At 39.2% G+C, this 25,975-nt stretch overlaps 1 protein-coding gene across 2 annotated transcripts in view; it reads left to right on the forward strand.

Moving 5' to 3' along the window:
- Nucleotides 1–25,975, forward strand: part of LOC102228224 (mitochondrial import inner membrane translocase subunit TIM16-like) — a 116,975-nt gene that overhangs the window by 32,251 nt on the left and 58,749 nt on the right. For both annotated transcript variants that reach the window (XM_023349102.1, XM_005809284.3), the window contains exons 8-9: nt 6,546–6,629; nt 7,139–7,221. In XM_023349102.1, the coding sequence (XP_023204870.1) occupies nt 6,546–6,629; nt 7,139–7,221 (167 nt within the window). The remainder of the gene's footprint in view (nt 1–6,545; nt 6,630–7,138; nt 7,222–25,975) is intronic.

Raw genomic sequence — 25,975 nt, forward strand, 5'->3', positions numbered from 1 at the left:
CACTTCTCTTGACACCCCCTCCTTGGAGTTTTGATTTCCCCCATGAGGTGATGAATGTCAAAGAAAACTTGGATCGTTCTGATTCTTCTACAGGAACTTTCGCTGGATGAACTGTCGGTTCTTCAGGATGTGGGATGATTCTTTAGGGAAGGGAAGATGGGCTGAGACAGAAGGCCTCAAAAAAAAAAAAAATTCTGGCTGTTCAGCAGAGCAAAGCAAAAAGCATAAGCATCATGACGCTTTATCCGTAATCATGATCCTTTTCCATTTTAATCCATCAGGTGGTGACAGGAGTTCTTCTTTAGCATAGTCCAATTTCTTCACGGCCCTCCCAGTCCAAAGCCTTGAAGTTGTTCTTTGAACGGCAACCTTCCCGTAATAGTGGCCAGTCTACTGTAGGATGGCATGGTGCTTGATTCTCTGGCCATCTTCTCGTAATGTTCTGGTTTGCTGTAGCTAAGAACTGGCTTGAGCACTGCTTCCTCATGGACCCCTTTCTTCATCAGTAGTACTGTGTTGAAGTTCAGTACTCACTTTACAAAATCTTGGGCGTTGAATCTCAGCTTGATCCCCGTAGTTGCAGGCCGATCTTGAGCTTTAATCCAAACTCTCTGCCCTGCTTTCAGTGACACTTTGAGCTGCAACTTCCCTTTTTCTTCTCTGAGCAAAAAGGAGAAGTGTCTTCGCCTCCCTGCTTTCTGTGACGTGAACGGAGTTCCTCTGCAGGGGAAGACCTGCTCTTCTAGCAGTTGTCACTGTGTCCATCAGCACCAAGAGGTACTTCTCACCTCTCTTTCCTGTTATCCCCATTGGCTCTGCTACGTCCATGCAGACTGAACCCCATGGGACTGTGCTCTTGATGAACAAACCTTCCATCCGCTGCCCTGGGTGCCCTGGGTAGCTGTGCAGAAAGTTGATGCAGTTCTGTTGAGGTCTCCTCCTTTTCCAAACGATCTGGACGGCCGGCTTCCTCCGGTTTCTTCCCCAGATTTTCCTCCTCGAAGTGATCATCCATCACTCCGTCTCTCTGTCGGTTCGAGTTGTCTATCCCCCAAAGCCTCTCTTTGCGCTCTTGAGCAGGGATGGGTCTAGACTATGTTGGCTACTAGCTTCACTGTCTGGATCCGGTCATTTATCCTCAGTAGAAGCTTTCCCTCACCTGTATGCCATACAGTTAATGCAAGGGTTGTGACTGACGGCCTTATCAGTCACCATTAACTCTATTCCCTAAGAGTTAACAAACCAAGTGAGCTATTCAGATCCTCACATCTGTTTTCACTGACTTGGCATAGGGCCCTCCTACTTCGTTAGTCGTGCCCCACGTTGGGCGCCACTTGTTGTTGCGCAACACCCCCCCCCTCCTTCCTGTCTCTACTCTCTCACTCTCTACTTCCTCTTCTGAGAGGGGAGATGTGCTACCAGCTCTCCATCTAACGGGTTAATTGAGTTTCCTAAATCTGCCGGGATTTACCCTGTCCAGAACTGAAGTAAACTCTGTTTAAGCTGGTTTCGAGAAACGATTCACCTGATTTTTAACGGCCTACATCCAGGTGTCTCACCCTTCTTCCCTCTGTGAATTAGCCAGACTGAGCAGCCTACAGCCAACTAGTTTCACAGAGCACACCTGTTAACGGTCGCTCGTTCTCTATTTTACAACTTGCATTTGTTATTGAACCAGGTAGGTTTTAGTGACTCGGGCGAGTCCCAAGGATGTTGTTTTAAATATGGGCTACCAGCAACCTATAAAACATTTTCCACTTCTTCCTCTCCAGAATCAAACATCACAGCTATTTTACAACCATCAAAGAACTTTAAGGTGACTCATTAACTGAATGTCCACAACATCTTTTAGATTTTCTTTATGCTAAATATTTTATTAGTAAGGCATTTTTGCAAGGGTCAGTACAGCTTAATTCAGTAGCAGAAATAATCAAATAAGTAAAATCAATCATCTAGTCTGTCTTTCCCTACTGCTGATACTAAGAACTAAAAAAAAGGAACCTTTGAGAGAGACGGACGGAGCATGGCGCCTCGAACCCCAGACCTGGCACGACGACGAAGAAGGTGCTGCAGCAGGAGGAAGACGCCGATCGATGAAGGCCAGGATCTCCGCAGGTCTGATGATGAAGAAGGTGTTGCAGCAGGAGGAAGATGTTGATCAGCGAAGGCAGGAATCTCTGTAGGTCTGATGAGCTTCTTCTCCGCATGGATGGTGAGGTCACACAGGACTTGGTGCTGGCAGGAAGGAAGGCACCAGTTCTTCTTCTTTGTCTTTGCCTTTGTCTTCATCTTTGTCTTTGGGGTCTGAACCCAGCCGATGAGAGAAGTGCGATTTGAAGCCACAGGTTGTGGGGCTGACGGGTTGGTCCCCATGGCCGGACAGTCTTCGGCTCCGTGGCCCCGGCTCTTCTTCAGCTGCAGAGTTCTTTGTCCATCTCGATCTTGGCTCGAAGCTGCCCGGAGGATCCAACGAACGGTTCCTCTTTTGCACTCACCTTTTATAGGGTTTCTTTGGCTAGCACTGTTGCTGGGCTTGTTTCATTGGCTGACTGCTCAGATGATTTCATATCCATCACTGTCTTACAGACATTATGTCCTGATGTCTGTGCTAATGTCTCAGAGTTGCTCAACCTCCTGTCCATTGCCTGCACAACCTTTCACCTACTCTCTAAATAAGGCGTTGATCATCTCTGCTCTCCTGTTAGTTCCTTGCCTTTCACCTTTCACCTACTCTCTACCTCCAACATATCAGTGATGTTTAATTGCAGTTACACCTTTTTACACCATTTCAAGTTCAATGTCAAAATCACATTTATATCACATTTATTTTCTTTAGCTTCTCTGATTTAGCATTCATTTATAATTTTATAACCATAACTTATTAATTATCCTTATTATAATCCTAATGTGAGTTATTACAGATGTTTTTCTGAAAAGAAACCAAAAGAATAATACATGATTCTAATTATTTAATACTAAAGTTACGGTTACTGGTTTTTCTTATAAATGTTCTCACAAATATAAGTGTAAGTATTATTACAAGTAAACCAATATTAATATAAGTATTTTACTTTGAATCTTATGAAATTACTCAAAATGTTTTAGATTTCATTCTTTAAAACTTTCATGCTTTAAAATAAGAAATAGTCTCATCTATTTTTATGAATCTGCAGGCTGGAAACTTCCTCTTTTTCCAGGAAACCTGCTTTTCCTGTTTCATGACTCTCTCTGTCTGACTATGATTTCTTATGATTAGATAGAAAAAAGTAAAATTAAAGCAAAGTTTGCATGAGACAAAAACAACACACACAACCAGATTTATTTTATTGACACTTAAGTCTACTGTTGGGCCTAGATATCACTTGAGTGATTCATTTTAAAGATAACTTTATTTATTATTACTGTTAAACTAAAATCTCCAGCATGGGGAAGTGGGATGAGCTCGGATTTTCTTGACAACAGTCGTCTTTACATTGAAGCTTTACATTTGGACAAAAAGTTAAACCATTGAAAGTAAAGTTGATCATATATACAAATCTTAGATTTGTGAGCAATTGATCATCTATTAAGCGCAATAGTTTGTTTTGAAATGGCAGTTTGGATTTACTGCATTTTTGTACCTTTTAACAAAAGAACTACAATACCTAGCCTTCAAAATATCATATCCATCTATATATTGTTTGTTCATTACTCCACAGGATTCTGGATATTTTTATTCCTCTTTTGTCTTCCTTTTGGGAAAATATTGTAAGAAGAATAAAAGATTAGATTTGACAATAGCAGCTTTACGTTGATCTTTTTGCTTTGTTTTAATATTAAATCCAAAAATAAATTTTTAATACTCTACTTAAATGTTAGTTCTGAATTTGGCACCATTGACCACTGCAGTCTAACCTAAAGACTTGAATATGTGGTTTAGTGCAGAGGAATTGCTCTTGGTTTATTAAATTAATTCCTATCTCATATATTTCAGTTTGTTCATTAGTTATGGTGCTCTGCAAGGTTTTGGGTTTGATCTGTTTTGTTTTTTTATCCTCTCGTCTAAGAAATTTAAACACAATATACACTATCTGTTATACTGATGACATCCATTGTAATAAGTGAAACCTAAGTAAACTAGCAAATAATTGGTGCTCCAAATGTTTGCTTATTGACTCAAGCAAAATTGAATATCTGTTTCTAAAAACCTCATAGACCTCCATCAGTCCTTCAGTAGTTCAGTTAAGAAAAGATAAAACTCATCTGTGGAGCAAAAAAATCACCTAAAACAACTCAGTCAAACAGCATTTTTCTTCCTGTGAAATAAAGGAATTGCACGTTAAATCAAAGAAGCAACAATTCCAGAGCTTTCCTTTTCCCCCCAATATTTTAGATAAGAGTGCATGTCGTGTAGATATGTGAATACAGAGCAAAAGTCTGACATAGAGTCCAAAACGTACAATCTAAACAAAGATAAATGTTTACAGAAGATAAATGTTTCTGTAATTTGCACATCAACATGCAAATAAAAAAGACAACTTTGAAGTCTGAGGAAGGACAAGGTTGTTTCCATAACTATATATTTGCAATTGAATGCATTATTACACAGACTTGAGACAAATCAAGTCTGTGTAAAAAATTATTGTACTTGTACCAAAATTATAATGAAAACATTAAACTTTCCAAGTTCGATGCAATTTCACCATCAAAAATAAGTTTCAGAAAGAACTAATGCGTGAATAGAAAGGAAGATGTTGGACATTCACTCACAAGAAGTTGGCAGATCATTATTATAGTACTATCTGGACATCCAGGAAAGGAGCTGGCAGCATAAAGGCAGTTCATGTCCACTTTGTCTGTTTTAAACATGTCAAGTGAATATTAACTTGCTCAAAAATAAAACTACATGGACGGATTAACAAACTCAAATTCAGTCCTTTTTATTTGGAATGCAACTAATTTGGTTCTTTATGTGTACCATGAAAATTTACAGCCCACAAATCCCTTGACACTTGTTACAGATTCAAAAAAACCACTTTGTTAACAGGGGTTTTAACATGCTTAGAACCTCAGAGGCAGAGCCTTTTCAGAACTACATCTACTAAAAAGATAACATACTATTATAGCACCCTGTGGAGAAGGGAGTGAACTTGTTAAATTCCTCTGCACAGAAATAAATAAAACAAGCAGCAGTTCAACTGGCAAAAATGAAAACCTCTCTTTCCCATATTTGTAAAACCCTAGAAGCTGCTGCATCTGGAAAAAACTAGCTCATACTGTCTCATTCATTGTCCATATGTATGTAAATGAGCATCACCTGGGGAACATTTTGGAGCATAGGAGTTCTCACTTAATGCAAAATTGAAGTAACCACATCCTCTGTGTCTTCCTTGTAGCTTTTGCTCCCCAAACCACCAGTCTGGGAGTGAGAGGATGACAGAAAAAAGGGGAAGGAGATTTGGGTTTGAGTTATTATTAACAGGAAGTGCGTGCTGGTTCCTCCCCACACAGATGTGCTGAGCTCCTGTCAAACAGGATTTAATCTCTGTGTTCATGTCAGCTTCAGCTGCAGATCCAAGAGGTAGCCAACAAGTCGGTGTTACCTACACAGTTTTGTTGCCTGTGGTCAATTAATGGTTACATGAGAATGAGTGAGTACAAGTTGGGACTCACAGAAAGACGTCTTTGTCTTCTTGCCATGGCAGACGCTTTCAGGATTGTTTGTTTAAGATATTGTGGCTATAAAAATACAACAATAATTTTGAGAGACAGGGTGGGATTAGAGGCTAACAGCTCCTGTTCTGTGGAAAACGTATCACTATCTCGTGGAAAAGCCCAACTTTACTGCACATCTAATTCACAATTACAAGATGTAATGAGAGGTACGATAAATTGCAAAGTGTTAAAAGCCACCACATTTAAGGAATAATAATTCCAATAGACAAGAAGCATGACAGCTTAGTTCTTTACTCTGTTTTGTTGTGTACACTTACACCACACATGTGCATACTGCAGGTTCCAAAGTGATATCGGAGACAATACCTGCTAAATCCCTCACAGTCTCATGACCTCTTCAACCTGAGCGTGTTGTCTTTACAAACATTCCTCTCATTTCAGCACTCCTAGTTGTTGCTGCTCATTACTTCTGACAACATGTGTCATCTGTCACTGAAGACCACCTATTAAACAGAGCCCCTCTCCGCTGCTTTGACAGGGTAATAACTATGGAAATGGAGGAAAATAAGTTGCAGCACCACAAGCACAGCCTTTTTGATAATCTTAGCTATATTCAGGGCAGAAGTCACCTTTTCTTTTAAATACCAACAGCAGGTTCTTCTTTTATGGAACCTGTCTTGTTCTGTTTAACCACAGGGCTGTGAGATCACTGGGAAATTTGTTTACAGTCCTTTCAGTATCTCTGAAAAAATATTCACTCATCATTCTCCTCATTAAATTGTTCCTAAAGCTTCTGTTGAGGTTGACTTTGAACTGATTTTTCCTTTTTCAGTATTGAAGAGCTGAGTAAAACATGCTTAAAATGTCTGTTTGCATTATTTGTTCATCAGAGTGCCAAGAGCCTTCAGAGCAACAAGGACTCCCGGATCCTGTGGGCCAAAGACGACTTTTTATTGACCACCGGTTTTGATATGGTGAGAGCTATAAATCAATTCATCTATCAGTTTGGTTTTTTTTATGTTTCACAGAACAGATATTGACTGAAAATGAATTCTTTCAAGTTTTAGGGGAAACATATATTTATTATTACAATAATGTAATGTTAATAAAGAAAAACTTCCCCACAGCATGATGCTGCCACCAGTATGTCACCACGTGGAATTTATGCTCAATGTCATAAGCAATGTTCTACGCAATTTATTGGAAGTCAGATAGTTAAAGTTTCATCTAATCCAGAGTTCACAAAATTAGCCAACTTTACACTGGCTTTTATTTAGGGTTATCAGATAAAAAGCAACTTAAAAAATATGCAAGGAAAATTTTCCTAATAAATAATAATGAAATAAATAGGTGCTTTTATTAAAATCAGCAGGATTAACTCCACTGCAGGTTTTCCTAAATATTCATGCTTTATTTTCAGTATGTTGGTTTAAATATCAGCCTTCCTTTGGTCACCTCTATTGTTGTGTTGGTGAATGTGCAGATGCGGACTCGTGAAGTGAGACTTTGGGACAGCAGGAAGCTGAGCTCTTCAGTCAGCTCGCTGTCACTCGGCACCTCCAGTGGGTGAGTACTGCATCTTCTTATTTCTCCCACCAGCAGACTCGCCCTGTCATATCGCTGTCCCTGTTGCACTTTAATACTCATTTGTCAGTGAGAGATTATGTGTTTCTGCACAAAGTGTGTCCCTCTGAACCAAAGTTGTAAAAAATGCTGTATGGTTGGCTTATATGTTTGATTCGAGAAGCGGATAGACCTCCCAGAGTTTTGACACCGTCTTTCTACATTCCTGTCATTTCCTGGGTCTGGTCACACACACACTGACTCCTGTCATGTCTCAGTAGAGAGGAGGTTGTAGGCGTGGGTGCATGTGTGTGGGTGTGCGTGTGTATGTGTATGTATTCAGTAGAGGGTCAGGAAACAGCAGCAGACTTACTGACATTTCTCCCCACAGTTCAGCCGTTGTCATTTCCCCAGTCACTAGATTTGTTTTTCCTAACACTGCTGCAGAGGACCGGAGGGTAGCAGGAGCGTGGCTGGTCTCCAAAGGAAGAAATGGGGGGAGAGAGGGTTGAAGATTCCTTAGTCAGTTCCAGTTCAAGCATTTCAGTGCCTAAACGTGATCACTTCTAAACTAGAAGTGATTTGTCCGAGCTATTGGTGTTATAATTGAGGCAGGAAAAAAAGCAGTCCGGTTCTCTGGTGAAATCATCTCTAACTAATTGTGATAATTTTTTTTGCTCTCGAGAGTGTCCAGGGTCGTTGGTCCTCTCTTATGCTCTTTACCATTCAGTTCTGCTCACAGGTTTTCTGTTGGATTTGGATTTGAGACAAACTTGGAAGAAGGCTGATTTTGCCTCTGTTGAGTCATTTATGTATTGATTAGGGCTTATGGTTTTACATTAATATTCTGCAGTTTACCAGTAGAGTCCATCAGATTTTTACTCACATTTTTCATTTATCAGGAACGCTCACTTGAAGTGTTTTGGAAGGAGAGCACAAGACATCCCATTTTGTTTCAACATTTACTCAATATTAGTTTCATTCAGTCCGTTCTCTAATTTTAGGAGTGTAAGCTATTTATCTTTTGAGGTACAAATAAAAACATGTATATGTTTCTTTAGGAGACATTTACTTGGTTATATTAATGAAATGTTACAAACATTTTTTGAATTGAAGAGAGAATAATTCACTTTCAAGGCTGTGAAATGATCACAAGACAATTTCACAGCCATTTATTTTATATAAATCCCAACAGTTCCTCTGTCAATGATGGTACTTTTTAAAATCCCATCAACATCCGGCTCACTGTGCAGGTGGGGAAAAATAAGCTGTTTCTATCAACCGGTATCTGGATTCAGATGACAGATAGTCATCAATTTCAATAAGTCTAGAAACTCTGATCCCCTCAGAATAATAGTACTCAAATGAAAAGTCAAAATTTTCAGCAATAAAATCTGAATAAATAAATTTTTAACATGGGTGCTAAGAGGTTTGTTATAGCTACAACATATCAGATTTTTAGATTGTGCACCGTACATATGATTAAGGCTAAAGTATACTTGGATATGTTTGAATGGTTTTCTTACCCTGAGATTACAAAAAAACCCTGAATATCCGAGGGAATATGATTTGTTTTCTCCATTTCATGACGTGTCTAATCGTTGACACAGCAAGCCCTCGCCACTTATCTCCATTTCCTTCCACTTCCTCTTTGATTCGTCTGTGGCGAACCATTGCCCCTCAGCGTACCTCCCCACAATCATCATATTTCTTTGGAACTGTCATGCTTTTCATGGAAAGAGAGGATATCTTATGCCACGCATCACGCTGTTTCGGCGAATTGTCAAAATATGATGGGATTCATTCCATATGTCCGGAAAAATCCTTCTGGTATGTCCCCTAAACCCGCAGAGCTGAGTGTTAATTAGTTAATTTTTCCTGGAGAGTTCGTCTGTGGTGTCTCTGCTTAGAGACAGAGGAATGTTGAAGTTGACCAAGAAATACTTTAAAACTGCTCTTTTGTTTGAGTGAAAATACTAAGAGTTTAAGAGAATTTTGTGAGAATATCTGGGGACTCATCATTTCCTCCTTTGGCTGAATAGTCTTCTATGATCCTTCATGCACTTTTTTATTAGTATTAATCAAATTTAAATTGCTCCTAAAATATCACAAGCCCAATTTCCTGTGTTTATACTCATTTAATTAAATCTAAAAATGTCCCCCTGGATGTATCTGCATGAGTGCGTGTGCTCTCCCATGTGCTCCACATTGGTTGCCCTGTTTTAAATCACTTGAATCATCGGTTTTGATGGTGTATCACAGAGCTATTATTCACAAAGCCACATCACCAGTTGGCTGCGCACCAGCACCAATATAAGAAGCAAGCAATAAAATGACAGATCAGATGTTCCCCTGAAATGGAGTATTCTGTTAAGAGACTATTTGTTTTATTGTCTGCACATGGTTCCCATGACCTTTTCTTTGCTTTGTTTTGAAACTGTGGCACCTTCCAGGGTTTGATCCAATCATCTGTCACAGACCGCGGAAGTATCAGGAGCCACAATTTCTGATTAACGCTTGAAGTTTTCGAGATGAGTAGTTCTCTAGAGGTTTCAGATCTGCACACATTTGATGACCAAATATTGTACCTCATTTGAGTGACCTGATGTTGTGGTCAATGGGCAGGCGTACTACTATTGGCAATAAAAGCTGATGATTCTAGCAGTTAAATTCTGCATATTAATAGACTTACAACAAATATTTGAAGTGAGTTCAGTTATGTAAATAGATTTAATTTTGATTGCCAGTTTATTACAGTTCTATCCTATTACACACTGCATTCACATTCAGTTGACGATGCAAAGTGGTATTAAAAAATTATTTTAATAAGAAAGACCATATGAATGCTTTAAGCTCCTGATTATGCTTAGCCATCCTTCCTACTATGTGGCAACAGTGGAAAGGAAAGACTCAGTTTTAACATAAGCATTGGTCCAGGAGGGTTTTTCTTTGTAAAGAAAATAATTATGATTACCTCTGTAAATTGCTTTATGTAAAAAAGAAACACAGTTAAATGGATGAGTGCCGAGCCAGTGGATAACCAGTAGAAATGCAAACCATCAGAAGTGCAAAGAAACAAATTGTTCTTGCAGGTTTCACTGTTATGTATGCACAGCAGCTGTACTGACACTGAACTAGGGCTCATTCTGGACCTCCGACATTCCAAGTCAGAATTACATTTGCAATGCACTTACAACTTTATGAGTTAGATAAATATCTCCAGGACTGTATGTATCATCAGAATATATTCATGTTTGATTATGTTTTGGGTCAAAATGTTTGGCTGGCAAATGCTCTATTGGGGGCTGAAGAAAACCCGAGTGGAGTTTTTTGTATCATTTTGTTACACAAGGCCACAACCAGTAATTGTATTTTCTTGTAAACTGACTGGATATCAGCAGCCTTCGTTGTTATTTTCAAAGTAAAATCTTCTTTTCTTTGGCCTCCAATATAATTTTGTAGCTGCTTTATAAAATGCCTGGAGGTCATGTTCAGAATAATCCCAGTCTATTCTAAATATGTTTTTCTGAAGTTATAACAATGTTGGCTGTTACAGACATCTGCTCCTGATTATTTATTTAATACACAGACTCAAGAGACATGGGGGCATTCTTGCAGCCGTTATGATTTGCAGACTAGTAATGAGTAATAATGATTCAAATCTCATTGGGCTTGCATGATGTCTAAAAAGTCTATCATTATCATCGGGCTGTCCTCAATTTCCCTTTGGATTTCTCTTAGCTCTTCATTTTTCAGCTTGTTATCACGGTAAGTTATCTGTGGATAATTTTGTCTTAGTTCTGCTTGCTTGTTTATGACCAGGCACCTCTGCAAGAGACTAAATGCACTGTTCAAAACGAGACCTTGACTACATTTTTCTCTGTCCTTAAGCTGTCCAGTGCCAATTATGCACAAGCTGCTGCGGAAGCTCAAAGTCAAAACACTCTTATTGGGACATTTCCTCCCCTGTCATCTCAGAGCTGAGGTGTATATAAAGATGGATGCATTGTTTCTGGTCTGTTTTTGATTAAATGACTTGTGGTAAACATGTTGTGTAAGTGGAGCGGCAAGCTGGGTTGTGTCAGGTTAGCTGCGATGGCCACAAAGTTCAGTGAGATTATTTTTTTTGGAGTGTCACAACACAAAGAGGCCTGGTATCATGAGCCAGTGAAACGGGCTTGCGGCTGGAATATAATTTGGAGGGATAATAATGGAGAGGAAATGTTTACTTTTGGGGTTTAAATAGAGACAGAAAAAGTGAAGGATAGATGGTGATGATCTGTAAAGAGTATTTTGGACTGCACAAAGGTTACTATTACCACAAACTCATTTTCCTTAGAACTGGCAGATCTGGTCATTTGAGAAGAACTGGAGCTGGATCTCTGTGTACAAGTGTTCCACTCATGCTCTTTCCTCCAATAAAACAGAATTATAATAATGAGTTTAATTAGGCCTCTAAGCCAGCTGTAATCAGTGAACTTTACAACTGGGCATGATTGCCACCAGGTTGCTGTTTAAAAGCTGTAAATGCTATGATAGTTATGTATACTCTGCTACTTCAGCACCCACAAAGCCCTAAACAGTTTCCATGTCTAACTCTTACACAAAGTACCTTGCAGAATTATCCATTCACCTCACATGTATTTATAGTTTTCACATTTTCTCAAGTCACAACCACAAACATCAATGCAAGTACTTGTGATTTTATGGAATACACTAACACAGTAGTAGAGCATAATTGTCAAATGCTCTACCACTGCTACACGCTACTTTGCAATTTTTTTTTTTCCAAATAAAAATCTGAAAAGTTTGATGTGCATTAGTAATAAAAATCTTTTAGGGTATGTCTGAACCAGCTTTGGATCATGGACGTTTTTACATATTCTTTGCAAAATAACTCAAGTTTAGTCAAACTGGATGAACATCTGAATAACTGTCTCCATCTGTCTTCCAATCTACCTTGAGCAAATTCTCTGTGTCTACTAAAAAACAGCATCACACATGCGTTTTCATGCAGGTTAAAATGAGGCATTCCAACATGTTGCAGTGTCCCATACATTGTTTATTTTTCACTAAACTGCAAACTGGACTTTCAGTGGATTTTTTTTCATGGCACTTTCCCATAAAGCGCAGATTTGTTGGGTGCGCAACAAACAGCGTCAACAGATTTTCTCACTTGAAATGTTCATCTGGTAAAAATCTGCCCCTTATTCTACACTTCACTTCATACAGAGAGTCTGGGCCCTTAGCTATTGTGAAACAAGTGCTTGCTGGAAGTGAGGACTACGCTGAAGTCTTAGTTTTACCCAATCACTAACATTTGTCTGTGACGAATGCAATGTGCCTGCTCCATGCTATGAAGCTTACCGGAAATTGCCTACTGTAAACAACCATCCTCCACTGCAAAGACAGTGCCGTCCTGAGCAAGATGACTGTTAATGTTAATATTTGTTGTGGCAAACGTGGACTAAAAGGCTTTGTTGACTTTTTCCGCCAACAACCCTAAAATTACAGGCAGACCAGCAGTATCACATCTTCTCCTTCTGTTCTGCTATTATTCTCTGAACAAATAGAAGGCTTGAGCTGTTCTCTCAGGCCTTCACAGAACAGCTGGTTTTATACTGATATTATAGTAGACCCCAAAGGACTCTTATTTTTTAAATAGTTGACTTCTAAAGTGTTTTGTCTTGGAATTTCCAAGTAAAGCGATCTGAATACCAAAACATGCCACACTTTGTAGAGTACACATTTATGCTCAGCGTTGTGTTGGTCCATCACATCGAAACCTTATAAATTGGCTATATGTTTGTAGTTGCAAAATGTCACAAGGGTGTGAATACTTTTGTGAAACTCAGGACAGATTGTGAGAATCAAGCGTGATAGAATTGTAACCTTTCTGGGTTTGACCCGTTTATTGTTCTCTGTAAGTACCATACATGTAAATGCAGCTACACACGTGTCTCCTCTTACTCCTCATCACAAGGAACCTTCACTTCATGTCTTTTTCTTGGATAGCGGCTGATTAAAACAGATCACAGTGACCCAGAGAATCCAGCCTGTTGATTGGAGAAGACAGAAGCCTGTCCCCGGAGAGCTGGCCTCAACGTTTCCCCAACCCAATCATAGGTTACACAAAGAAGTTGCCCTTTAAGGCAAACGCCGCTGACAGACCGAACTGCTGGTCGATGGAGAGAGTCTCTTGTGGTGAAGAGATGGATGGAAATACCTCAGGTGTGATGTTTAAACTCACACTCCCCTCTGGTTCTCCTCAGTTTTTTTTGTGTGTGCGTGTGTGTTTTTGTACGTGTGTCGGGTCGGGCCGGGTTTTAAGGCCCAGTAAGTGGGTGTAATTGAGCCAAGCTCCCTTTCATCAGATGGATTGAGTAAAAGGGACCCAGATTTTTACAGAACAGTTCACTCCTTTCTCCCACCCTGGCCTGGTTTCTTTAAAATCAGTCCCAGATGAAGGCTTTCCTGTGGGGATTAGGTGCAGCTGCAGCACCGCTAACCATACCAGCCCAAAATAAAACCTTATTCAACTGATAGTTGACCTTGATTCTCTTGAATTTATTTTCTAAGAAAATCACAAAGCTCTGTTGTTTGGATGCAGCCCAGACATTCTTCCCAATGGTGCAACTTCAGTCCTCAGGTAATCCTCAAGGGCCAAGTCAATAGTTCAGCTTCAGCAGCCCCCCTCTCTCTGTCAGCGACGACCACTGGGGGGATGGTATGGAGTAAAGATGTGACCGCACACGCTCCGTCAAAGAACCTGAACTCAGTGGCTTGACAGCTGAAACACGGTGTCTGGAATCTGTTAGTCATTTGGGGTTTCATCGGAGAGAGGGAGTTTGACCAGGAAAAGAGGATGAAAAGGAGTGGGAGGCAGCTCTAAAATCCCCTCATATATTTCTTTGATAGCGATATTATCTCTCTGAGCTTTTATTAGCTTTTAAAGGACAAAGACGTGTTAATCTTAGTTTCTTTTGAGTTGAAAGGTAAATTCCTGATCATCCTTCATGCTCCCTGTTTTAAATACATAAATTATCAATCTATTATTCCTGATCTTACTAATATGTCAGAAATTGATCTCCAGCAAATCCTATCTTTATCCTTACCTTACAACCCATCATGCCTTCTGCCTTTTACTATTAGTCTCCTCATGTTGTCCTTTTCTATACTCCTGAGCCAACATACACTTCCTTGCAGACATATTCAGATAGCTTTGTTTTTCACATCCCATTATGTACAACCAGAAACATAGTCTTAGTGTCTTATGTTTGGTGCGTGAAGTGTAAGGAAAGCTGCATCTTCTGTATGTTTTCTCTGCTTCCTTTCTATGAACTCTCAGCAGCTTCTCTGTTCCCGTTTAAGACATGATGCTGCCAATACCACGCTTCACCAAAAAGATGGTGTTTTGAATGCTGACCAAATATCCAGAGCTGTCTGATTAACATCTTAGGGTCAGCTAGAACTCTGCGGGCGTCGAGTTCAGTCCAAATTCTTTATGACTGCGCTGTTTTTTTGTTTTCTTCCGTTGATAAACAGTAATGCTGACGTTTGACTGGTGGCGCCAAACACACAGAAGATAACACTGGTCAGGTCATGAGCAGAAGAAAAACAACAGTAATGTTTTCTTTTGTTAGGAACGCATGGTTTGGAGATCTGCTATTTCCCCATTTGGGTCACTAATCTGTTAGAAACCACAACTACAAGAATCTTAGAATGGTATGTATGCGAATGAAATATTGTGGGTCAACTGTGCTAGAAACTGTATGAGTGACATGGATGCCATTTAAGTTATTTGTTCATTAATGTTTTTTAAGAACCCTCTGACACTTTCACAGAACAATTGTACTTATATTGAGAATAAACTATTGTTTTCTCATTAGATGACTTGTAAAGACAAATGTTTTCACTGGACTTTATTTAAGGGTTTTACATTCATTTGTATTTAGGAGCTGAATACAAATGTCTGTTTTTATGAAAAAACAAATGTAAATTCATGTATTGTTTTCCTTCTAATTCAGTGTAGGTAAAAAGCAGAGAATCAGTCACCAACTATTTTATTGAGAAACGGTTAGGTTTGTATTGTTTTCCTTCTAATTCAGTGAGGCACTACCTCTTTTTGATCTATTGCAGCAAAATCCAAATAAAATCTATTCAAGTCTGTGGTTGCAATGTGCAAAATGGGATATACTGTAGTTCAAAGGGTAATGGTACTTTTGCAAGGCAGTGAAGGTAAAATCAAAGCTAGGAGCTGGGCTTTGTGGAGGTGCTCGGGTCTGGATTTCTAATTTAAGTGTTTTTTTTAGAGGCGAACTTAATGGGACTCTGCAGAACTGGTAAAAGCACATGGAAGCTTGTGGAGCGTTTGGCAGGGGATCTTTAATATAATTCACAGAGGGTTTTGATTTCATCCCGCAGGTATGCGCTCAGCACTCCAGGGATCAGAAGGACCCTTTTGTGTGAACTCGCCACAGACGGAAAAATATAAAGTCACTCACCCCCACCTTTAGCTGCACCCTCTCCTCCTCCCTCCTTTCCTCTCTCCTTCCATCCACTATTGCTTTCCTTTATTTTCTTTCGTTGCTCGGGTTATAATTTTATGCACAGAACACAGAGGATTAATGGTGAAAAATGTTTTTTTTCGCATCATACTGCAATAAGGAATGCCAAAAATTGATAGCTTATTTTGGAAAACTCACTCAATCCTCTCTTAGTTTCAGAGTTTGAGACAGTGTCAGACTTCACCTTCCATCATTAACACAAACAGCAACGCAGTTACACTTGCAGCTGTGGATATAGTTTTTCCTCCAACATCTGGAACAAATGTCCCTTTTTTTCTGCCTCCATTATCATAAATGTGCTTGCAGTACCATTTAGGATCTTTGCCCGAGCAAAAGCCTTCACTTTACTTTGGCGTATCTCGAATCATTTTCAGCACTTTTCTTACTGTGCAGCGGAGTAAGATATCCAGAAGCTGAGTGCGTGATGGCACAGTTGATGGAAGATCCAGGGCTAAAGTGGAAACAGCACAAGCTGTTGACTTACAACATAAACTCAATGCTCAGAGATGAAGAAGCGCATTATTTTGCTTTGTTAATGAAGAAAATGTGTATGGAAAGCTGCACGTTTTCATAACTTTCAAAGCAATGTACCATTGTACCATATTTTTTAAATATATGAAAATGTGTCATCTTTTTGCTTCAGCTTCACTGAACTGCGTTTTGTGACTTTGTCTCCCATATCTGCTCATATTTCCATGCTACATCTTTTTTAATCCCTGCCTATAAAACTCTAGCGCGGAAGTTTAATAACAACCAAGATTGTCTCTTTCATGGGAAATAAGGTACCTTTGCGCCGCATATTTCCCGTTATCAAATCCTGCTTTGTTTCTGGACTCTGCTCATCTACGGGATGCCTGCCACCTCTTTTTATTTATTTATTTATTTTTTTCAGCTGTGGTTTTAAAAGGATTTGAGTGATGGAGAGAAGTGTGTTTCTCATTAACAGACTGTTTCCTCTGCCCTGCACACTGCCTGCACGCCCATCCTGCAGCCTGGCCTCAGCCGCTGCCTTTGGGACCGCTGCAGATTGGCGGCCTGTCACAGCACACCTTTTAACCTGACAAAGAATAAAGGAAGCATAGTAAAGGAGAGACGGAGAAACTGGAAATATGGATGGACAAAGAGCTTCTTGTGTAATTCACATGAATGAAAATCATGAAAATCTCATCCAAGAGTAATACTTGACTCAGTTCATCAAAATTGTTTTACTGGTGATCAAAGCAGGTTTTTAAAAACTTTGTTTGTTTTACCTTACTCTACAATTTTAGTTGGCAGTCATTACTGTGACGGTAAAGTCTTCTGCACACTTTAAAAACTAAAACGCTGAAACTTTACTTTCGAAAAATTGACACAAAAATTTGCATGTTATGTGAAACTTTTTCATGGTATAGTCATCTAATGGCTTGCAACTCTAATAGTGCAAATGATTTAATAAGATCCAGTTTACCACTCTACTGTGATTCTGGCCTAATTTAATGTTTAAATTGTAGGCAACACAATTAAAATGAAATTATACTTTGTAATTGACTGAGAATAAACACTATTTCTCAAGAAAACTTGATGATGGTAATTATAATTCCTGTACCAGGAGCCAAATTAATCCAACAGTTGTGCCTATTAAACTTTTAATGACTTAACAGGAAGTAAATAAATGTATTTTGTAGATTTTGAAAATAAATGGTTTAAAATTTCGGTTTTTATAACTACACTGTTGATACGCTGGCATAAGTCTCTTTGTATCCCTGAAGCCTAGACCATTGTCTCTGGTAAAACAAAACAAAAAAAAAAAACGTTGATACACACTGAAGCTCAAACCTGACAGTTTAATGCTTCAATTCATTTTTGATGCAGACATTATAAATCAAATATTTGAGCTATTTTTTTTATTGCATTTTTCCAAACCTCATCTCAAACAGCAGCTTTTTCCTCCAGATTATAAGCATTGTGGATAATACCTTAAAAGCCCTCATCCACATCTGGAACTACGTTTAATCGAGCAAAATATACTTTTTTAGTTCTGGTAGGAGTGAGCAGACTTTTCCTATATTTTTAATAGAACTGGCAGGCTAGGTGGATTGTCTTCTTCTTATGATCATGTTTCCATGATAAAAAACAGAGATCTGTAGCCTCTCTCTGGCAAATCTGCCAACAGAGGAGGAAAATTCAAGAAAACAGAGGGACATTTTTTAATAAAGACCTCATCTGATCGGTCCGAGGCAGGTGGGCCTCATGTGCTTCTGGCTGATGTCACTTCCCATGTGGGCCCCATTTGTCTGCCCACACTGTGGAAACGTGTCGCTGTCGGTGAGGCAGGGAGCAATACTCCATGCTTCGTTTAACTGGAAAAGTGTTGAGGCGCGTTGCAGCTCCCTGTCTGTTTATGTTTGTGCCTATGCCTACTTGTTAACATTCCTATGTTAACACATGCGTGTTTGCCTTTATGTGAACTATAAGTGGACAACAGAGACAGAAATGTTTGGGAAAGAGTTGTTCAGCCTCACTGCCTGTCAGATATCAACCGTCTGCATGGAAATGTTATGACAAGAAAAGCTGCTCTGCACCTGCATCGCTGTAGCCTCTGTTCTTCCGCTCCGAGTTGTGTGCCTGAGTCTGCGCAAGTGCTCACGGCTTAGACAGATTAAGAAAAATTCATCAAAATGTAATTAGTGGGAGAGCCGTTGATGTGTTGTTGGCCAGGAAATAATTCAACAATTGTGCAAAGGAAGTTGAAGTAGGACTGAGAAGAAAAGGTGGAGGACCCTTAGGGGGGAGAGCCAGCTGAGTCTGTTTGAAGGAGAGAAACGTCTGTAGACTTTCCTGCTTTAATTTGGACTAAAAGCCGTCTGTTTGAGGCTAGCAACAGTATTTCAGAAAGGTCAATTATTCAGCCCGTTTTTGAACGGACACTTAGTCAGCCTGCAGGGGCAAAGAGCTAAAGGTGGGCTCTTGTTGTGCCTTTGCTGACTGATATTTATTTTCTGGCAATGTAAGATCCTGAAACTCAGAAAATCAGCTTTAAAAACAAATTTAACGCAACAATTTTTTTGAAATGTTCTCCCTTTAAGTGTCCTACGATTTAGAACAGCCATTCAAACTTAACATACTGTTCCTTTTAAAAAATTATCATACCCATTAACCTTCTTCACATTTTTTGTGCTTTTTCACATTAAGTAGCAGCAAAAGGATGCATGTTTTCCAAATAAATAAAAAAAACTGCATTCATGTAACCTGAGACAGTCGAGCTTTGCTGTAGCTAAAGCTGCCAATTCATTTTAGGATGATTCTCTTCCAGCTTTGAACATGTACACACTGAAATATGTGTCCATTGTTCTTTGTAAAAAAAAAAAAACCTCCGGCAGATTTAGTTGAAAATTATCTGTGATTCTCTATTGGATTTAGTTCAGGACTTTAAATAGGTCATTACAACACAATATAAGTCATGATATTTAAAAGTAATTAATATCTGTCTGATCAATACATGTTTCTGTGTATCTGCTTTATCTTTAACGAACTTTTACAGGTTTGTATTATAGGGGATCCCCCCAGAAAATCTGTGCTGCTCAGTCATTTAGACATCTGCATTCATTAAACCTTCTGCCACACTGCTATAATAACATGCCTCAGTAGATCTGCCATTGCCTCCCTTGTTCTATTCAGAATTTACAGACCAATGCCAAACAGTATTCATCATCACTCAGCAGGACATGACAGGTGGAGTGACATAGACCTGATCATCCATGTCTCTTCTTAGCCATGCATTAAGGGCGCTGCACACATGCAGACGATGCTTTCAAAGATGGCACTTCCATCCTTCATCGTCGTTTCTTTCTTTGTTTGCTGGTTTCTGTTCAGCTCAGTGAAGATACCGGTAAATCGCTAAAGTTGTCTGGATCTTTTCTCAGTCATCTACAAAACTCTAACTTGTGGTTTTGTTTCACATTTTTTATGTTATGTTTGCCTGGTAAGACGAGCACCGGTGCCTTCCTGTGCCTACTGATTTTCCTTCCCAACTATTTATTTTTCTTAATCTCAGCTGCATAGATGAGCAAGCAGTGCCTAGTGTTTTTCACCAAAAAAACAGCGTGGAGAGAAAAGAGAACCACTTGGAGCTAGGGGGGATATTTCAGACACCACTTGCTTCCTGACCGTCCGAGTGGGGCAAAGCTGTGGGGCAGCAGGCTCTTTATCTTAGTCCCACCTGGGGGGTGGGAACAAACCTTTCACTAGCACTGGACTGAGAAAAACACAAACCCAATGGGGAAAAACTGTCACAACTTAACTTCCAGAGTCACAGTGATAAAGTGGGCCTTATTCTTCTTCACTGTTACCTACACATGCTGGCCATCATGGTCAATCCATGGTCCAGTTGAGCTGTAAAGCTGTGAGAATTCACAGCTGTGAACTGATGGATTGTTTTCTGTTTTTTCACAAGGATCACCTGAAAACTACTGTGAAACTTAAAGCAAAAAACCCCGCATACAACATCAAACAGAGCCGATTTCCTTCAGAAGTCACTTAAATTGTAAATATAGTCTTTCTGTGCTGCATCCCCTAAAACCTTGGAGGAGGTTGTTCTGGCCTATGTGTAAAACATTAAAGATTGAAGCAGTTACTTCACATCACTGTAAAAATACCCTCTGTCCCTGTAGTGCTGCATCATGCAAAATTATGCACTTTGAATTGATTTGTCACATTAAAATCCCAACCACATATCTTAAAGTTTGTGGTTGTGAATGTGACAAAACGTGAAGAGCCTCAAAATGTACGAAAAGTTTTGCTTGGCGGTTTATTTTCCATCTCTCTTTACTTTCAAGAAATTATTTTTATAAACCAATTATTTTTATAAACAAACTGGTTCTTGTTAAAAAATTATGTCTTCCTAAGCTGCTTCCAGGTTTTAATTTTATAAAACATAAGCAGGACTTTCCGTGGCAAGGGTTTTCCAAGTTATGACGTGGAAAGTTGATGTGTTTTACTCTGCATCTAAATAGTTTTGGAGGGAAAAGACAACACATCTGGAATTTTTATAAACTCATTCTCTTTGCCTCTACACCAGCTTGCATACTGAAGGGAAATATTTAGGAATAATCAATTAAATGGACTCCCTTAAATAACTCTGTTTCACGCCTTCATTTCCATTTATTGATTTTCCAAACTGGGGTCACTCTGCCTGCTTTTTTAAATGCAAGTGAAATACTGACCATGTTTCAATACACAGCATATCCACACTTTAAAACTAAAGAACCTCTTTATCTCAGTCTTACAATCCATATTGCTCAGAAATGCAATGTTATAAATAATCTACCAGAAATAATTATGATCATCTCGAGCTGAAATTACCATAATTATCCTTGGAAAACTGTAAAGTTTAAGAGGAGACCTGGTAAGAAGAGCGAAAGGCAGAGGGAAAAGGGATTGAAAGGAAAATTAAGAAGAAAAACATCATAGGTTCTGGGATGAAGTTGGCACAACATGCCTTCTTCCTGACCTTTAGTGGGTTTGTGTAAATTATAACCCTTATGAAGGAAAATACATAGTGGTTTAGTAAGACGGGGAGAGAGACCACCTCCCCTCCCTTAAATTTCTGGGACTTCAGCCATTTTTCAGACCCCCTGATATCTTCATTTTACTCTTCAGGCATCATCCTTTTTTTATTTTGCAAATGTTTGTTTCCAAATTCATTTCTAATTTATCCACTGATACTTTAATGTCTTGATATCAGACTTCTTATTCTGCCTTCCTTCCCCACAGTGGAGCCATTTTTCTCTTCTCATGTAGGATACATTTATCCTGCGGTTGCCTGAGAAGTGAAGAGGGGAGTAGGGGGGGACCCTGGTGGATCGCTACCTTCCCTGTAGCCCCAGTGGGCTCTCTGTGGGCTGATGCAGACTTTCCACTGAGGTGCACTCATTGACTTGAGGTGTCTGTGGGCGCTCAGCTGCAGCACCCACGCCCCCCAGGCCACAACCCAGGCTGGCAGGCACCCACACAGGCACGCGGCTTCCGCCTGCCTTGTGGGTGACCTTGTTGATGTTTGTCTTTTGTGGTGATGCTTACTGTGCTGCAGAGCCACCCAGCCTGGCACACACCAGGATATACCCCTGCACACACACTGAGTCCATTTAGGCTGTAGAGAAGATGGATGGATGGATGGCTATAGGGTTCTTTCATTGTCTGGAAATGTTTGGAATTTGATGCCAACATTTCTAGGATTTACAAACTATAGCAAAATAAAGCAGTCTAAAACATTTATTTAAATATCTAGACTCTGATTATATGTATCATTGTTAAACGTTGTTTCCTTCCAGTGTTTGTCCTGGATTCTCTTTTAAAGCCTCACCTCTGTTGAAACATCTTCCATGTAGATTTATCGATGAATCTGATAGCATGAGCCTGAAAGAGCTGGAAGTTTTGAAATAAAAGAAAAATGTGTATGAACCTTGTAAATACTTAAATCCATATTGATGGTCCAGATGGATGCATTCCAGTTTTTAGCACCTACAATCAACATTTACTCATCATAACAATACACAGATCTAAATCTTTATAATGCTTCACAGCTTAGACAGAAAGTGACCATTTACTGTACCAGAATCTACTTGTTTTCATTCATTCTTTTTCTTTATACTTTAATAACTTAGATGTTTATTAAAACACTTCGGCTTTGGTTGATTTTGATGGATGCACATAATAAAATTGGCTTGCCTTAATTTTTTGTTGCTTTGCAATAATTTGGTTTTCAACTAATACCATATAAGACAGCTTTTAAACATAATTTGATTTATTCATTTATTAATTTGATCATTTTCATGAATGCTTAAACATAAATTGCCATGAATTAAAAGGTTGATTTTTATACCACCAATTCAAGACGACTGTCATCCATCCCAAAAAGAAAAAAATCCTATTAAATTATGAAAATACATAGAATTGACTACACCCTTAGATCCTTACATTTCAGGCATCGGGTTGCTTTAGAAACCACTTCAGTGTGACTCATCAGATTGAACATACTAGTCGACAAGGGATGGAAAAATATCTGAGCTCTAATAATCTCCACTAATATATAACAAGTTTAGTTTTCAGATTCTTAGGCTTGTTTCAGAAGAAATCTGACAGTCTGTTTGAACACCATCAGTTCTGACTGGTCAGGCGACATAAGCCAGCGCTCTAATTACCAGACAACAACCTTTAAAACAATCATCCTCATCCGGCTCTGCTAGTCATCTACCGCGTCGCCACTAATCAGGACTCAAACACCTACGAGTGTCCAGGCCCTCCCTGCAGACAGGATTTAAAGATCAGCATTTAGTGTTTGAGTGTAGCAATAATCTCTCTCTCAAACACAGCCTCCCCCCATGGGGGTCGAAGCAGCAAGAAAACAAACAGGTGTTTGTTGGCCAGGAGGGACGCCTGAGGCAGGGGTCAGAGCTCAGCTGACCTCGGCCCTCTGGCAGCATTAAGATGGGAGGTGGTCATTTTGTTCTGCCAATGAATGTTTCTGCTTGGGCTTGATGTTTAAAGGAAACCGAATCGCCTGATTTAGACTCCATGCTTGCATTTGCTCTCTCAGAAGAATAAATTTGAATCAGGCTGTTTTTCTTATCTTCATTGTAACAAATATCTGAATTGGGGAAACAATAATTAACACAGTAAAAAGGCAGCTTGCTTAATTATCATACTAAGCTGAAAAATCTACTTGGCCTTGCAAAAGTATTCATACCCCATGAAATTTTGCTGCTTCTTATTGATTTGTAAAAGCAGCAAAAAGAGTGAAAAGGTGCAAATTTTTTTTTAGGCACTGTAACAAAGTCTAGTAAGGCTCCATGACTATGATGGTTTTTCAAGGAACTATACGCAGAGATCTCCATCTTCTGCATATGGAGAGGATGGAAATCACAGTGTTTATCTCACAGACACTCTGAGTGCATACAGTGATGAAAAGGATTACAAGCAAATAATCTGTGCCTGTCACCACCCTTCACTCCCTACAGAGACGGTCGGAAAGAAATATGTTAATCTAATTTCACTTCACAGGAGCCAGATTTGCAGTCCGGGGAAGTGATTGTGTTTTTGGTCCTGCTACCTGTTTGTAAAAGGCTTTTTCTTTTCTTTGATACAAATATGCCCACCCACGTTAAAGCAAAAGCTCAAGCTCATTTTGAGATTACACAGGAGCTCCAGCCACAAACACTGTGGAATCTGCAGATGTGTATACATTGCATGGTCGTGATGCAAGTCTAGTTTGAAAGTTATGCAGGATGTGTACACAGCAGTGTTTGATGAATGTCTGCTGGAGTATTGAGGGATGTGTAGAGGTCCTGAATTGTTGAACCAAAAGGCTTTGGAGAGAGTTTCCAGAGTGCTACTCCCATGATATAGGCATTATGCCTCTGCGTCTGCACTTTGCACTGCAGTTTTTTTTGTGTGTCCATTGTTGCTGTTAAATGTTTCTATGTTATTAGGAAAAAGCCAAATGGAAAAACAATAAGGAGAAGAAACACCCAATTCACTGTTATTGCTTTTCCCTCCTGCCGAAAGGAAAGATTAGCGATGCCATGGGGGAGTGTGTGTCGCCCTAATTCAGCTGTTGATCAGGGGAATTTGGGTTGTAATTTTGGTTTTATTTCTATCAGATAACTCCCAAGCTTTGATCAGTAACAGATTCATACATGGAGCAAATGCCTCATGTGGCTTTTGTTACGTATTTAGATCAAATCTTCAAACCTTTGATCGCAACTGTAGCTTTTATGTTTTAGGCCTTTTTTTTAGTGTTTAGCAATAATTGTTCGTTGAGCAGTTGTAGTTATTAAAGACGTTTAATAGCACCCTAAACTGTTCACCTGACCTTAACTTAATCCTGCATTACTACTTGGCAACATATCACAAACCATAGATCACTCCTTCAGCTTTACTTGGTGTGCACATATTTGTGGATAGTGCAAGTGTGTTTCTGCTGCGTTAGCAGAGACTTTGCTGATCTGGTGAGATGCAGCAGAGCTGAGTGGTATTGTTTTAATTATCTGGGATGTTTCTGCAGAACAGACCCCACACAGTGGCTGATTTAATTGGGAGCAACTTTATCAGATCAGATCCCCTATTGTTGTTGTAATTCCAGTGTGTTCATTCAGGGGATGCTGTAAGTTGTGCATCCTTTACAGACGTTCAGTTTTGTTTTCAGGCTTTTTTCTGATGAGTCTCTTTTGCAAGACGATCCTCCTCGCCCGTGTTGTACTTACAAGCGGTGATTATGCAGCTCAGTTGCTGCATTGTGTCATTGCAACTAAGATCTCTCCTATTATGCCTTCTGACTGACTGCTGACTTCAGTAAATATGGGTTTCCTTTTCAGGCTTCCTCTGCCTTGAGGCTTTTTTCAGCTTTTGTAGCCTGTAAAAGTGCTCACACAGTTATATGTAATAAAATATGTTATGAAAATGCAGCAGAACTGTAAACAAGCAAACGAATTTTAGACAACTCAGAAACCAAGCCAGCACCCCAATTACTTTCACTTGCATTGTTGCAATGTTTTGTTTTGGTTTTTCTTAAAAATCTTGGTCTTAAATGACTGGCTGAAAATTGTGAGGTCTAGGGATCGCGGCAAACAACAAAGCACTATATGAATACCAAAGGCTTTTAAAACAGAATCATTTACAATAGTTTTATAGTTTAGTTGTCATAAAATTAAATGTGATAAATCAGTTGTTTTAGTTTTTATGTTTGCAGTATTGTAAAATGTTGCAATGTAGCAACACACAAAGATTGCAAAGAATTGTGCCCTACTAAGATGATGCTTGTGAAGTAATAATAAAAAGTATGGATGTATACTGATAATTTTTTGTTTTGTTTGTTTCTTTTTCATTGCTTTGACAATACCAATTTATCTGACTCAGATTTTTCTTTCAGAACTGCGAAAAAAACATAAAACTAAGTTTTATGTTATTTTACAACAGTTTAAAAACAAAGAAAAATTACTGCACTATTTTGCAGTAGTGCTACAGCTAGTTATCAGCTTGCTTGAGATGATTAGCGTTATTAACACAGCGGCTCCCGGGGTGTGTTAAAATGTACCTTAATACTAAGATTTCCAAAAGGTTTCAAACATTTCCAAATCCAGCATGTTCGATGACATCAGTTGAAAGCCAAGCCAGAAAAAATAGAACAACTTTTCCTTAATATGTCCAGCCTTACT

The sequence above is a fragment of the Xiphophorus maculatus genome, chromosome 16, assembly GCF_002775205.1.
Source record: "Xiphophorus maculatus strain JP 163 A chromosome 16, X_maculatus-5.0-male, whole genome shotgun sequence".
Lineage (NCBI taxonomy): Eukaryota > Metazoa > Chordata > Actinopteri > Cyprinodontiformes > Poeciliidae > Xiphophorus > Xiphophorus maculatus.